The 16,732-nt window shown below is 37.4% G+C and overlaps 1 protein-coding gene across 10 annotated transcripts in view; it reads left to right on the forward strand.

Annotated features, from left to right (window-relative positions):
- Nucleotides 1-16,732, forward strand: part of RNF170 (ring finger protein 170) — a 43,912-nt gene that overhangs the window by 6,852 nt on the left and 20,328 nt on the right. For 6 of the 10 annotated variants that reach the window (XM_047855811.1, XM_047855812.1, XM_047855809.1 and 3 more), the window contains one exon: nt 191-334. The exons of 1 other annotated variant lie outside the window; for it this stretch is intronic. In XM_047855811.1, coding sequence (XP_047711767.1) covers nt 198-334 — 137 coding nt within the window. In that variant the 5' untranslated portion in view covers nt 191-197. The remainder of the gene's footprint in view (nt 1-190; nt 335-16,732) is intronic. 3 more of the 10 variants (XM_047855817.1, XM_047855815.1, XM_047855816.1) reach the window with 1 other exon arrangement.

Consider the following 16,732-nt stretch of genomic DNA (forward strand, 5'->3'; position numbering starts at 1 on the left):
TCTGGCAAATTTTACAGAACTCAAAGGGAGAATCCTCACTGGAGTTGTAGTTAATGCAACAACCTTCCTTAAGTGGGCACTCTGAAAATTTAAAAACCTTAGAAGTCAGTTATATTTATGTTGTTTTGATTAGTATATTTCATTTTTACTGTGTCATTTGTAACTTTCGTCTTGTTTCTTTATATTTTAGACTTGGAATGGCCAAATATCACAGTGAGGTTCAAAGTTTGAAACTGGATGATGATTCAGTCATAGAAGGAGTAAGTGACCAAGTACTTGTGGCAGTTGTGGTCAGTTTCGCTTTGATTGCTACCCTGGTATATGCACTTTTCAGGTGAGACTAAAGGACAAAAGAGTTGAAATAATATATATTTGCAAGGGCCACTGCCTTCTGACTGCTTCTAGTAATTTTTAATACTTCATTTAAAAAGTGAGTAATAGAGCTCAGTGATTGTATATATTTACTAAGGTATTTTATTTTCCACTGGGCTCTAAATGCTACTATATATTTTTCCTGTCCTCAGCTGTCTTATGAGATAAAATTTAAACTTATCACCATATTTTGAATAAAATATTCATATTTTCTATGGAAGTATCACAGTTTAAGATAATAATTTTCATAATTGAATCCCTCAATTTGTAAGTGATGCAGACAATAAGTGCAAAATATTTTCAGTCTTCAAATGGACAAACAGGCAAAAAAAAAGTTGGACAGTATGTAGGGAATTAAGATTAGGGGCACCTGGGTGACTCAGTCAATTAAGCATCTGACTCTTAATTTCAATTTAGGTCATGATCTTACGGTTTGTGAGTTCAAGCCCTGCATCCAGCTCTCTGCTGACAGCCCTCTCTCTCTGTCGATCTCTCAGTCTCTCTGCCCACCCACCCGACCCCCCCCCCCTCCAATCGTGCTCTCTCTCTCTCTCTCAAAAATAAATAAACTTAAAAACAGATTAGGGGTGCCTGGGTGGCTCAGGTGGTTGGGCATCCATCTTTGGCTCAGGTCATGATCTTGCAGTTTGTGAGTTCGAGCCCGGCATTGGGCTCTGTGCTGACAGCTCAGAGCCTGAAGCCTGCTTCAGATTCTATGTCTCTCTCTCTGCTCCTCCCTCACTCGTTCTCTCTCTTTCAAAAATGAATAAATGTTAAAAAAAAAAAGATTAAAATTACTGCTATAGAATCAGGAACAATCTTTAAAAGCCTCAGATGTTTATATGCCAATACACAGACTAGGATATAAACTAGAAATTTAAGTGTTAACACACAAAGATAAATAAAATTATATATATATATGTTATATATATATACACATATATACATGTATACACACACACACACACACACACACACACACACACACACACACACATATATATATATAAAATTGAAAACAGAAATGGAAAAAAAGTATACAAGTATAAAATAGAAGTGCATCTGGGTGGCTCAGTCGGTTAAGTGTCTGACTCTTGATTTTGGCTCAGGTCATGATCTCACAATTCCTGGGATTGAGCCCTACATCAGGTTCTGCACTTAAAATGCAGAGCCTGCTTGGGATTCTCTCTCTCTTTCTCTCTGCCCCTCCCCTGCTTGCAAGCTCTCTTTTTCTCTTTCTCAAGATAAATACATAAACATTTAAAAAAAAAAAAAAAGGTATGGAGGCACCTGGGTGGCTCAGTTGGTTAAGTGTCCAACTTCGGCTCAGGTCATGATCTCGCGGTTAGTGAGTTGGAGCCCCACATCAGGCTCTGTGCTGACAGCTTAGAGCCTGGAGTCTGCTTTGGATTCTGTGTCTCCCTCTGTCTCTGCCCCTCTCCTGCTCATACTCTGTCTCTCTCTTGAAAATAAATGAACATTAAAAAGCTTTTGAGAAAAGTATTAAATAGAAAAAAAGATTAATTTCAAAAATTACAAATCAATGAGTTTGTTGTAAAAATTATAGAAAAGGTTCTTAAACATCAAGATTCTTAGATATGACACAAAATATGGGCAACAAAAGAAAAAAATAGATAAACTGGACTTCATCAAAGTTACCAAATTGTGTACTTGAAAGGACATAATCAAGAAAGTGGAAAGCCCATAGAATAGGAGAAAACATTTTTTTTTAATGCGTATTTATTTTTGAGAGAGAGAGAGAGCGCGTAAGCAGGGGTGGGGGCAGAGAGAGCAGGAGACACAGAATCCAAAGTAAGCTCCATGCTCTGAGCTCTGAGCTGTCAGCACAGAGGCTGATGCGGGGCTTGAACTCATGAACTGAGAGATCATGACCTGAGCTGAAGTCAGATGCTTAACCAACTGAGCCACCCAGCCACCCCAGGAGAAAACATTTCAAATCATATGTCCATATGTCACATGGATCTAGAATATATAAGGAACTTACAACTCAATAATAAAAAGGCAAATAATGCAATTAATAAATGGGCAAAGAATGTGAATGCACATTCCTTCAAAGCAGATATACAAATGGCTAATAAGCACATGAACATATGCCTGACATTGTTAATTATCAGAGAAATCAAAATCAAAATCACAGTGATACACAATTTCACACCCACTAGGATGGTTAGAATCACAAAATCAGATAATAACAATTGTTGAGGATGTGGAGAAATTGGAACCCTCATACACTGATAGTAGAAATCTAAAAATGATTCAACCTCTTTGCAAAACTATCACTTCTTCAAATGATTAAATATGCAATTTCACTCCTAAGTGTATATATATCCATGAGAAATGAAAGCACATTTGCACACAGAAACTTCTATAAGAATGTTCATGGCAGCATTCTTCATAATAGCCAAAAGGTAGGAAAAAAAACAAATGTCCCTGAATGGATGAATGGATAAACACATGTGGCACACACATACGATAGAATATTTTTCAGCTATAAAAAGAATAATATACTGATACATGCTACATCATAGACGAAATTTGAAAACATATAGTAAGTGAAGTAAGCTAGATACAAAGGCCACATATATATGAGTGTGTTCATATGAATGTCCAAAATAGAGAAACCTGTAGAGATTGGAAATAGATTAGTGATTGCTTGGGACTGGAGTGAAAGATGGGGGTATGAGGAATGATAGCTAAGGGGTACAGGGTTTCTTTTTGAGGTAATGGAAATGTCCTAAAATCGACTGTAGTGATGTTTGTATATATGTGTGAATATGCTAAAAACCATTGAATTGTACATTTTAAATGGGTAAATTGTGTGGTATGGCATGTGAATTATATTTCAATAAAGCTGTTTAAAAATGAGTCATGACTTGGCAGATACAAATGAAGTATCTGCTTTTTATTAAGAATGGGATGAAGATAGAACTTTGTCATGTTGAAGTATCCATGATAAATTGTTGAGTGAGAATTGTTGATTGAAAGATACATCATGGCATGCCTGGATGGCTCAGTTGGTTTGGTTAAGATTCATTCTCTCTCTCTCTGTCTCTCTCTCTTTCTCTGTCTCTCCCCTCCCCTTCTCCCTTTGCCCCTCTCTTCCACTTGTGCTCTCTCTAAAAACAAAAAAATTTAAAAGACATCACAAAACCATAAGTCAAGTAAACCATACTGTCTAAAAATTATTTTTGATAAAATTAATTTTATTTTAAAATATTTTTCCCCTTATTTTTTTTTCTAATTTCCCTACTATGGGTATTTATTACTTATATAATAAGAGTGTTTTCCCCACAGACTGGGAAGATATGAAGCCCAAACTAAAAGTTTTATATTTAATATATAAAATTGTGTGTTGGAGATGTCAAAAACTTAACAGTATTAGGCTGCAGTAATCAAAATAACCAGGAAGAGGTCACATTTGGCTTATATACAGTTTGGGTGAATTATTTTATTTTAATTTAATTTTATGCTTGGGGGGGTGAATAATTTTAAACCAGTAAACATTTCAGGGGAAGTTTTCAGAATGGATAAAGCTATGGAAACCATATAGAATGCTTGAAGGGACTGGGGATATCTAGCTTAGTGGAAAATACTGTTGGACATAAAAGTTGTCTTTAAAAATGATCAGGGCTTTTTTTTTATTTTTAGTTTTTTATTTATTTTGAGAAAGACAGTACAAGTGGGGGAGGGGCAGAGAGAGAGGGGGCAGAGAGAATCCCAAGTAGGGGATGGGGCCCGAATTCATGAAAGCATGAGATCTTGACCTGAGCTGAAACCAAAAGTGGGACACTTAACCAAATGAGCCGCCAAAGTGCCCTGATCAGTGCTTGTTTTATTGAAGAAGAATTAGATTTATTCCATGTGGCTTCATGGACAGAACTAAGGCCAGTAAGTAAAGATAAATGATAGATTTTGGATCAGCCTGAGTCACTTTTCAAATTATGTAAGGTGCTCCATTATTTAGACATTGTCTTGAATCTGTCATCTGATTGAGTGGGAGGTCAGTTTAAGTTTCTGTCCAGCTCTTCAGATTCAAATTCACTTGGCATTTGTAATCCTGTTACTTCAACTGCAGTTATCAATTAGTGATGAGTTGGGAGAGGGGTAGCATGTGTAGTTTATAATTCAAAGGAAACTTTTGTCTCTTTTCTGTAATTTCTTTGATGTTTTGAGTCATAATTTTTTTTGTATTGTGGTAAAATAAACAGCATAAAATTTACCACTTTAAGTGTACAGTTCAGTGGCATTAAGTACATTCACAATGTTGCATAACCATCACCACTATCTATTTCCAGAACTTTCTTATCATCCTAAATGGAAACTATGCCAATAAAACAATAACTGCCCATTCCTCCTCCTCCTAAGCCCTGGTAACCTCTATTCTACCTTGTATCTCAATGAATTAGCCAGTTTTAGGAATCTCATAAAGTGGAATCATAAAATAATTGCCCAGTTGTATCTGGCTTATTTCACTTAGCATGATGCTTTCAAGGTCCATCTACATTCTAGCATGTATCAGAATATCATTTCTTTTTATGCCTGAATAATATTCCACCATATGTATATACCACATTTTGTTTACCCATTTATTTTTGATAGACATTTGGGTCTGTCAAATGCTTTTAATTGGAATTGCTGGATCATATGGTAATTCTATTTCAACTTTTTGAGGAAACTGTTTTTCACACTAGCTGGCCCATTTTACATTCCCACCAGCCGTGCACTATGGTTCTGATTTCTCTATCTCTCTCTCTCTTTTTTTTTTTTAAAGTCTATTTATTTTGAGAGAGAGAGAAAGAGCAAGTTGGGGAGGGGCAGAGAGAGAGAGGGAGAGAGAATCCCAAGCAGGCTCAGCTCTGTCAGTGCAGAGCCCAACACAGGACTCAAACCCACGAACCATGAGATCGTTACCTGAGCTGAAGTCAGATGCTAACTGACTTAGCCACCCAGGTGCCCCTGATTGCTCTATATCTGTGCCAACACTTGATACCTTCTATTTTTTTTTTTTAATAATTGTCATCCAAATGGGTATGAAGTAGTATCTCATTGGAGCTTTGATTTGGCATTTCATTCATGATGTTGATCATCATTTCATTTACTTATTGGCTATTTGTGTATCTTCTTTGAAGAGAAGTCTATTCAGATTCTTTTCTCATCTTTGAATTGGGTGCTTGCTTTTTGTTTCGAGTAATGAGAGTCTTTTTTATTTTTTTTTCCTTTTATTTTTTTTTTAATTTTTTTTTCAATGTTTATTTATTTTTGGGACAGAGAGAGACAGAGCATGAACGGGGGAGGGGCAGAGAGAGAGGGAGACACAGAATCGGAAACAGGCTCCAGGCTCTGAGCCATCAGCCCAGAGCCTGACGCGGGGCTCGAACTCCCGGACCGCGAGATCGTGACCTGGCTGAAGTCGGACGCTTAACCGACTGCGCCACCCAGGCGCCCCAGTGAGAGTCTTTTTTAATAGACTGTCCACACAATGTGGGGCTTGAAGTCAAGACCCCAAGATCAAGTCTTATGCTGTCTCAACTGAGCTAACCAGGTGCCCTCTGAGAGTTGTTTGTTGTTTTTTTTTTTAATAGAAGTATAGTTGACACAAAAGTTGTGAGAGTTCCTAATATATGATGGCATTAATCACTTACCAACTATATGATTTACAGATGTTTTCTTCTATTCTGTGTGTTGTCTTACTCTTTTTTATTTTTATTTTTATTAAAAAAATTTTTTTTTAATGTTTATTTTTGAGAGAGACAGAGGCAGAATGTGAGTGGGTTAGGGGCAGAGAGAGAGGGAGACACAGAATCTGAAGCAGGCTCCAGGCTTTGAGCTGTCAGCATAGAGCCTGACACGGGGCTCGAACTCAGGAGCTGTGAGATCATGACCTGAGCTAAAGTCGGATGCTCAACCAACTGAGCCACCCAGGTGCCCCTTTTTACTCTTCTTTAAAGTGTTTTTTTTAGTTTTCAGAGAGAGAGAGAGAAAGTGAGGGGCAGAGAGAGAGGTTGACAGAGGATCTGAAGTGGGCTCTATGCTAACAGCAGCAAGCCTGATGCAGCGCCCAAACTCGTGAGCCCTGAGATCATGACCTGGCCAAAATCAGATGCTCAACCAACTGAGCCACCCAGGTGTCCCTCTCTCTTTTTTTAAAAAAGTGTTTATTTATTTTGAGAGAGAGAGAGAGTGGGAACAGAGGGTGGGGCAGAGAGAGAGGGAGACAGAGAATCCCAAGCAGGGTCCGCACTCTCAGTGCGTAGAGTCCAATGCAGGGCTCAGTCCCATGAACCATGAGATCATGACCTGAGCCAAAATTAAGGGTCGGACACTCAGCCAACTGAGCCACCCAGGCACCCCTTTACTCTCTTTATGGTGCACTACTTTGGTAAAGCCCAATTTTTCTGTTTTTTCTCTTGATGCCTGTGTTGTTGGTGTCATATTTAAGTAATTATTGACAAATCTAAGGTCACAAAGATCTTCCCCTGTGTTTTCTTTTAAGATTTTTACAGTTTTAGCTCTTTGATTCATTTCGAGTTAATTTTTGTGTATGGTAGAAGGTAAGGATCCATCTTCATTCTTTTGCATGTGGATATCCAGTTTTCCTAGTATCATTTGCTGAAAAGACCACCCTTACCCCACTGAAGGGTCTTGGCATCCTTACCAAAAATAGTTTGACCGTTTATATGAGTTTATTTCTGGACTCTGTGTTTTATTCCATTAGTATATGTTTGTCCTTATGTCAGTACCATACCATTTTGATTCCTATAGCTTTGTAGTAAGTTTTGAAATCAGAAAGTGTGTGTCTTATAACTTCACTCTGTTTCAAGATTGTTTTGGCTAGTTGGGATCCATTGACATAACATACAAATTTTTATTTAAAAAAAATTTTTTTAATGTTTATTTATTTTTGAGAAAGAGACAGAGTGTGAGCAGGACACGGGCAGAGAGAGAGGGAGACACAGAATCTGAAGCAGGCTTCAGGCTCTGAGCTGTCAGCACAGAGCCCAGTGTGGGGCTTGAACTCACTAACCCCGAGATCATGACCTGAGTGGAAGTTGGACACTTAACTGACTGAGCCATCCAGGAGCCCCATTAGGAGTTTTCTTTCTTTTTTTTTTTAGAGTTGATGATTTTTTTTTCCAATTTTTATTTCTTTTAAATGTTTTTTTTTTTGTAAGTTTATTTTTTATTTATTTTGAGAGAGAGATAGAGAGCTAGTGGGGGAGGAGCACAGAGAGAGGGAGACAGAATCCAAAGCAGGCTCCGCAATGTCAGCACAGAGCCCGATACAGGGCTCAAACTCACGGACAGTGAGATCATTACCTGAGCCAAAACCATGAGTCAGATGTTTAACCAACTAAGCCACCTAGGTGCCCCTCAATTTTTATTTTTAATTGCAGTATAATTGACATGCAATATTAGTTTCAGGTGTATAACATGGTAATTAGGTAATTATAAACATTACCAAATGCTTACCACAATGAGTATAGTTACCATCTGTCAACATAAAAAATTAAAGTATTCACTGTATTTCCTATTTTGTACTTAATCACTTGTGATTTATTTATTTTATAATTGGACATTTGTACCTTTTAATTCCCTTCACCTATTTTGCTCATCCCCTTCCCCTCTTATAACCACCAATTTGTTTTCTGTATTTATGAGTCTGCTTCTGTGTTTTCATTTGCTCATTTGTTTTTTAGATTCCAGATATAAATAAAATCATATGGCGTTTTTGTCTTTATCTGACTTACTTCATTTGGCATAATACCAACTAGGTCCATCCACGTTGTCATGAATGGCAAGATTTCATTCTTTCGTCCTCCTTCCCCTAGATTTCATTCTTCTAAAATATTTTTTTCATGTTTGTTTATTTTTGAAAGAGAGAGCGCGTGCACAAGTGGGGGAGGGGCAGAGAGAGGGGGATAGAGGATCTGAAGTGGGCTTCACATTGACAGCAATGAGCCCGATGTGAGGCTCAGATTCACAAACTGTGAGACCATGACCTAAGCCGAAGTTGGACGCTCAACCGATTGAGCCACCCAGGTGCCCTTAGATTTCATTCTTTCTTATGCTGAGTAATATTACATTGTGTACATATATTACATCTTCTTTATCAGTTCATCTGTCAGAGGACAATTAGGTTGTTTCCATATCTTGTCTATTGTAAATAATGCTGCAGTAAATATAGGGGTGCATATATCTTTTCAAATTAGCGTTTTCATTTTCTTTGGGTAAATCCCCTGAAGTAGAATTACTAGATTGTATGATATTTCTATTTTTAATTTTTTAAGGAATTGCCACTTGGTTTTCCACAGTGGTACCAATTTACATTCCTACCAATAGTTCACAAAGGTTTGCTTTTCTCTACATTCTGGCCAACACTTACCATTTCTTGTTTTTTTGGTAATAGCCATTGTGACAGGTGTAAGGTAATATCTCATTGTGGTTTTAATTTGTATTTCCTTGATGGTTAGTGACACTGAGCATCTTTTCATGTGTTTGTTGTCCATCTGTATGTATTCTTTGGGAAACGTCTTTTCAGGTTCTCTTACCATTTATTAATCGGATTATTTGTGGGGTTTTTTGGGTGCTGAGTTGTATGAGTTCCTTATATATTTTGGATATCAACCCCTTGGTGGCTATTATCATTTGCAATTGTCTTCTCCTGTTCAATATATCACCTTATTGCTTTGTGGATAGTATCCTTTGCTGTACCAAAGCTTTTTAGTTTGATTCAGTCTCAATAGTGTATTTTTGCTTTTGTTTCCCTTGCTTGTGGAGAGAGGACCAGAAAAAATATTGTTAAGGCTGATGCCCAAGAGTTTACTGCCTGTGTTTTCTCCTAGGAGTTCTATAGTTTCATGCTCTACTTTAGGTCTTTAATCCATTTTGAATTTACCATTGTGTATAATAGTATATGAAAGTGGTCCAGTTTCATTCTTTTGCATGCAGGTGTCCAGTTTTCCCAACACCATTAATGAGGAGATTGCCTTTTCCCCCATTGTATATTCTTGCTTCCTTTGTTGTAAATTAATTGACCATATAAGCATGGGTTAATTTCTGGGCTCTCTGTTCTATTGATGTGTCTACTTTTGTGCCAGTACTATACTGCTTTGATTCCTATAGCTATGTAGTATATCTTGAAAACTGGGATTGTGATACCTCCAGTTTTGTTCTTCTTTCTTTGGCTCTTCAGGATCTTTTGTGGTTCCATACAAATTACGGACATTATTTGTTCTAGTTCTGTGAAAAATGCTGTTGGTATTTTCATAGGGATTACATTGAGTCTGTAAATTGCTTTTAGTAGTATGGACATTTTAACAATGTGAATTCTTTGAGCCCATGAGCATGGTATATCTTTTCATTTGTTTGTGTTGTCTTCAGTTTATTTCATTGGTATTTTATAGTTTTCAAAGTACAGGTCTTTAATCTCCTTTGTTAAATTTATCCCTAGGTGTTTTATTCTTTTCAGTACAATTGTGAATGGGATTGTTTTCTTAATTTCTCTTTCTGCTACTTTTTTTTTAATGTTTATTTATTTTTGAGAGAGAGAGAGTGGGCACAAGTAGGGGAGGGGCAGAGAGAGGGGACAGAGGTTCTGAAATGGGCTCTGTGCTGACAGCAGCGAGCCTGATATGGAGCTCAAATTCATGAACCAGGAGATCATGACTTGAGCCAAAGTCAGACACTCAATCAACTAAGCCACCCAGGTGCCCCTCTGCTATTTCTTTATTAATGTATAGAAATGGAACAGATTTTTGTATATTCGGTATCCTGCAACATTACTGAATTCACTTATTCTAATAATTTTTGGTGGAGTCTTTAGGGTTTTCAACATGTAGTATCATGTCATCTGCAGATAGTGACCATTTTACCTTTTCCTTACCAATTTGGATGCCTTTCATTTCTTCTTTGATTGCTGTGACTAGGACTTTAGTAATGTGTTGAATAAAAGTGGCAAGGATAGGCATCCTTGTTTTGTTCCTGCTCTTAAAGGAAAGCTTTCCACTTTTAACTATTCACTATGATGTTAACTATGGGTTTTTTATCTATGTCCTTTATTATGTTGAGGTATGTGTCCTCTAAACACACCTTATTGAAACTTTTTATCATGAATGTATATTGAATTTTGTCAAATGTTTTTCTACATTTATTGAGGTGATCATATGAATTATATCCTTCATTTAGTTAATGTGGTGTATCATGTTGATGGAGTAATGGATATTGAACTATCCTTGTATTCCTGGAATAAATCCAACTTGATCATGGTGAATGAACCATTTAATGTATTGCTGAATATGGTTTGCTAATATTTTGTTGAGTATTGGTCTGTAATTTCTCTCCCTTTTTTTTCATTGTATCTGTGTTCAGTTTTGGTATCAGGATAATGATGGCCTCATAGAATAAATTTGGAAGCATTTCTTTCTCTTTTATATTTTTAAGTAGTTCAAGAAAGATAAGTATTAACTCTTCTTCAAGTGTTTGGTAGAATTCATCTGTGAAACCTTCTAGTCCTGGACTTTTTTTTCTTGGTTGTTTTTTGATTATGATTCAATTTTGTTATTAGTAATTGGTTTGTTCAGATTTTCCTTTTTTTCTTGATTCAGTTTTGGAAAATTGTGTATTTTTTATTTTATTTTATAACGTTTATTTATTTTTGAGACAAAGAGAGACAAAGCATGAATGGGGGAGGGGCAGAGAGAGAGGGAGACACAGAATCGGAAGCAGCCTCCAGGCTCTGAGCCATCAGCCCAGAGCCCAACGCGGGGCTTGAACTCACAGACTGTGAGATCGTGACCTGAGCTGAAGTCGGACGCTTAACCGACTGAGCCACCCAAGTGCCCCGAAAATTGTATATTTATAAGCAGTTTATCCACTTCTATGTTGTCAATTTAGTTGGCATATAATTTTTTATAGTAGTCTTTTACAGTCTTTTGTATTTCTGTAATGTTTGTTGTAACTTCTCTTTCTAATTTTATTTATTTGAGTTCTCTGTCTTTTTTTCTTGACGAGTCTGGCTAAGATTTATTAATTTTGTTTATCTTTTGAAAGAACTAGCTTTTAGGTTCACTGATCTAATTTTTTTTTTGATTCTCTATTTCATTTATCTCTACTTGATCTTTATTATTTCCCTCCTTCTAATTTTTGACTTTGTTCATTCTTTTTCTAGTTTCTGTATGTGTAACATTAGCTTGTTTATGAGAGTTTCCTCAAAATGGATTAAAGAACTGAATGTGAGACCTGAAACCATAAAAATTCTAGAAGAGAGCACAGGAAGCTATCTCTCTTACAACAGCTGTAGTAACATTTTTCTAAATATGTCTCCTAAGGCAAGGGAAATAAAAGCAAAACTAAACTATTGGGACTACCTCAAAATAAAAAACTTCTGTACAGCAAAGGAAACAGTCAACAAAACAAAAAGACAACCTATTGAATGGGAGAAGATATTTGCAAATGACATATCCAGTAAGGGGTTAGTATCCAAAATATATAAAGAACGTATACAACTCAATACCAAAAAAATAGGGGCACCTGGGTGGCTCAGTTGAGCGTCGGACTTCAGCTCAGGTCATGATCTCACAGCTCGTGGGTTCATGCCCTGCGTCAGGCTCTGTGCTGACACCTCAGATCCTGGAGCCTCTTTCAGATTCTGTGTCTCCCTCTCTCTGCCCCTCCCCTGCTCACGTTCTGTCTCTTTCTCTCAAAAATAAATAAGCATTAAAAAATTAAAAACAACAACAACAACAAATAATCCAATTACAAAATGGGCAGAAGACATGAATAGATTTACTCCAAAGAAGACATCCAGAGACCAACAGGCACATGAAAAGATGATCCACATCACTCATCATCAAGGAAATACAAATCAAAGCTATAATGAGATCCCACCTCACACCAGTCAGAATGGCTAAAATCAAAAACATAGGAAACAACAAGTTCTGGCAAGGATGTGGAGAAAAAGGGTCTTTGTTCACTGTTGGTGGGAATGCAAACTGGTGCAGCCACTATGGAAAACAGTATGGAGGTTCCTCAAAAGATTTAAAATAGAACTACTCTGTGATTCAGTAATCACTCTACTGGGTATTTATCCCCAAAATACAAAAACACTAATGAACAGGATACATACACCCCTGTGTTTATTTGCAGTATTATTTACAATAGCCAAATTATGAAGCAGCCAATTGTCCATCTATAATTTTTTTTTAATGTTTATTTATTTTTGACAGAGAGACTGAGCATGAGCAGGGGAGGGGCAGAGAGAGAGGGAGACACAGAATCCAAAGCAGGCTCCAGGCTCTGAGCTGTCAGCACAGAGCCCGACGCGGGGCTCGAACTCACAGGCTGTGAGATCAGGACCTGAGCCGAAGTCGGATGCTCAACTGACTGAGCCACCCAGGTGCCCCCACCAAGTGTCCATCTATAGATGAATGGATAAAAAGATGTGGTATACAAATGTAGTGGAATATTATTCAGCCATAAAAAAGAATGAAATCTTGTCATTTGCAACAATATGGAGAGAGCTAGAAAGTGTAATGTTGAGTGAAATAAGTTGGAGAAAGACAAATACCATATGGTCTCATTCATATATAGAATTTAAGAAACAGAACAAATGAGCAAGGAAAAAAGAGTGAGAAAGACAAAACTATAGAGAACACACTTATGGTTATCAGAGGGGAGATTGGTGGGGAGAAGGGTGAATTAGCTGATAGGGATTAAAGAGTGCACTTACTATGATGAAAAAATAATAAAAAGTGAGTATTGATAGGTATGAAGTTATTGCCATTTTGTCAGCTATTCTCTGGTTTTTGTTGTTCTCTTTTCCTTCTTTTTCTTTTGCTCTCTTCCCTTGTTATTTGATTACTTTTTTTAGTGTTTACTTGTATTACTTTCTCTTTATTTTTTGTGTGTCTATTGTCGGATTTGGGTTTGTGGTTACCGTGAGATTCATATGTAATATCCTATGTATATATAGCAGTCTACATTAAGTGGAAGGTTGTTTAAGATCGAAATATTCTGAAAGCAATACATGTTTGTTCCTTCCCTGCATGTTTTATGTATATGATGTCATATTTTGCATCTTTCTATGTTTTGTATCTTTTTTTTTTTTGAATTAGCTCTACACCCAATGTGGGTCTTGAACTCACAACCCTAGATCAAGATTCATATGCTCTACCAACCGAGTCAGCCAGGCACCCCTGTCGTGTGTGCGCGTGCGTATCTCAACTAGTTTTTGTAGATATAATTGATTTTACTACTTTTGTATTTAACCTTCATAGCAGTTTTATAAATGAACGATCTACTAACTTTATTGTATGTTTGCTTTTACCAGTGAAATGTTTTCCTTTCATAATGTTGTTACTTATAGTTTTGACTTTTTTCTTTCCCCCTGCTTAAAGTTTCATTTAACATTTCTTATAAGGCTGGTTTAGTGGTGATGAACTCCTTTAACTTTTGTTTGTCTGGGAAGCTCTTTATATCTCCTTCAATTCTGAATGACAACTCTGGCAAATAGAGTAATCTTGGTTATAGGCGTTTTCTTTTTAGAGTTTGAATATATCATACCAGACCTTTTTGGCCTGCAAAGTTTCTGTGAAAAACCAGCTGATAACTTTATGGGGTTTCCCTTGTATATAACTATTTTATTTTTTCTTGCTGTTTCTATGATTCTCTCTTTATCTTTAATTTTTGGCATTTTAATTATGTGTCTTGGTGTGGACAGCTATGGGTTCATATTTTTGGGGATTCTCTGTGCTTCCTAGACCTGGATATCTGTTTCTTTCCCCAGTTTAGGGAAGTTTTCAGCTATTATCTCTTAAGTAAGTTTTCTGCCCCTTTCTATTTTTCTTCTGCCTCTGGATCCCCCCATAATTGTGAATATTAGTATGCTTGATATTGTCATAAAGATCCTTTAACCTATCCTCATTTTTTTTAAATATCCTTTTTTTTCTGTTCAGCTTGGATGCTTTCCCCTACCTTGTATTCCATTCGTTGAATTATTCTTCTGTATCCTCTCTTCTGTTGTTGATTCCCTCTAGTGTATTTTTGATTGCACTTACTGTATTTTTTTCAGCTTTGGTTCTTTTTTTATGTTTTCTCTTTGTAATGTTCTCACTGAGTTCATCTACTCTTCTCTCAAGTACAGTGAAAATGTTTATGACCATTATTTTGAACTCTTCATCGTGTAGACTATTTAATCTCTGTTTTGTTTAATTCTTTTTTCTCCAGTTTGGTTTTGTTCTTTTGGTTGGAACATAATCTTCCGTCCTCATTTTTTTTCTGATTCTCTGTGTTTGTTTCTATGTATTAGGTATGTCAGCTAGGTCTCCTAGTCTTGAAGATATTGGCCTTCTGTAGAAGGTGTGCTTTGGGGCCCAGTAGCACAATCCCACCCCCCATACCTCCATCACTAGAACCAGGTGCTCCAATGGTGTCCTCTCTGTAGGCTGCAGGTGCTATCTGCTTGTGCCTGGGCATGTGTGTTGCTGCTGCTATGGTGGGTGGGGCTGGTTCCTGCACCACCGGCTGAGCGTCCTAGCCACATCTGCTGCAGCCATGCTGGTGTGCAGGGCTGGCTCTCCTCCCTCTCTGGGGCAGGAATTGCTTTGGAGCAGATGCCAGTTCTAGCCAGGATTGCTTGCTGGGTGCACCAGGGCAGGAACCACTTTGAAAGGGTGCCTGCCAGGGTAGAATGATTGGGTGGGGCAGTTCCACAGGTGAATGCTGGGATGGGGCGAGCAGGACTAACAAGGTTAGCAAGGTAGAAAGAGAGTATCAGAACTGTCTCCCATAAGCATCTGGCTACATAGGCCGAATGCAGTGCAGTTCCCCAAGGCTGGGGATGCCCAATGTTAAGCTTTATCTCCCTTTTCAGAGTTGACCTTCATGCCTGTGATATCCCTCCCACTTGTGGGATACTGTGTAGAGGGTTTGGTTCTTGACCACATCTCTGCCTGTACCCTTCTTGATGTGGACTTCTCTTTATATCTTTAGCTGTGGAGGAGCTTTTCTGCCAGTCTTCAGTTCCAGAGTGAATTGTATTGTATGTAGTTGTTGCCTTGATGTGTCCATAGGAGGTGAATTCAGGATCCTCCTACTCTGCCATCTTCCTGAGATCTGGGTTTTTCTATATTGCAAAGAATCCTGTTGGGATGTGACAGGGATTGCACTGAATCTGTAAATAGGTCACTTTGGTTAGTACTGACATCTTAAAAATATTAAGTCTTCTAGTCTATGAATACAGGATGTCTTTCTATTTATTTATGTCTTCTTTAATTTCCTTCAGCAGTGTATTACAGTTATATTTCTTTCTAAATCTTTTTGTCCTCCCTTCTTAAGCTGTTATGAATAGCTGCCATTAGTTGACATACTAAAAACCAGTGCAAAGGGTTTGGTAAGCAGTTTAACCTATAAACCACAGATTTGCTCTTGCACATTTGTGAACTTTGATTCAGACTTTGTTTCTTGACCCAGAGTTTGGATATCATTTATTTCCTCTTATCAGAGATTCCTGACTTCTTTCCAGAGCCACATAACTGGTTTGATAATTTTGGTTTCTCCTTTCATGAATAACGAAGGACCATAAATCATTGGTAAATGATATATTTTGTTTCTGTATTAGAGCCATTGTTTTCCTCGGCATCTTTAGACCTAGTGTCAAATGCTGTCATTTTCTCATCACTGAAGTGATCACATCTTGAGGTTTTCTAATCTCACTTTCAGTCTGTCTTAATTATCCCATTATTTTCTAGATTTTTGGTTCTGGACTCACAGTTGCTAATCCCATTTAATTGCCTAAACTACAGGCTGCATTCAACATCTCAGGCTGTTTATCTTGTTCTTTGGTTATACTTTGACTTTTCTAACATTCTACTAGATTTTATAATCTTGTATCTTTTCTTTTATGGAAAGAAACCAAAAGAAAGACCTTCCAGTTACATGGTTTATATGTGTACTCTGAAAAGTAGTAACTGTCTTTCTTTCAAGGAGAAGGGAATGGTTTTCCACTGTCAAAGAACAGAGAAATGCTGTTTAGGTAGGTAGTTATTGATACTTAAATGAGATGGTTCCTTGTGCTGTTCCGGATAGATTGTTTCCACCACAGAGATCGTTATTCAGTCATAAGAAGGTAATATTTAAAATAAATAATCCACCAGAATTTAAGATTTTTTAACAGTTCAAGTAGCTTTATTACATTTATGTTTAGTTTCTGATTAGAAATTTGACTTTTTTGGGGGCTCCTGGGTGGCTCAGTTGGTTAAGTGTCCAACTTCGGCTCAGGTCCTGATCTCGCGGTTCGTGGGGCCCGCATCGGGCCCTGTGCTGACAGCTCAGAGCCTGGAGC

This window comes from Prionailurus viverrinus, chromosome B1, assembly GCF_022837055.1.
Source record: "Prionailurus viverrinus isolate Anna chromosome B1, UM_Priviv_1.0, whole genome shotgun sequence".
In the NCBI taxonomy this organism is placed as follows: Eukaryota; Metazoa; Chordata; class Mammalia; order Carnivora; family Felidae; genus Prionailurus; species Prionailurus viverrinus.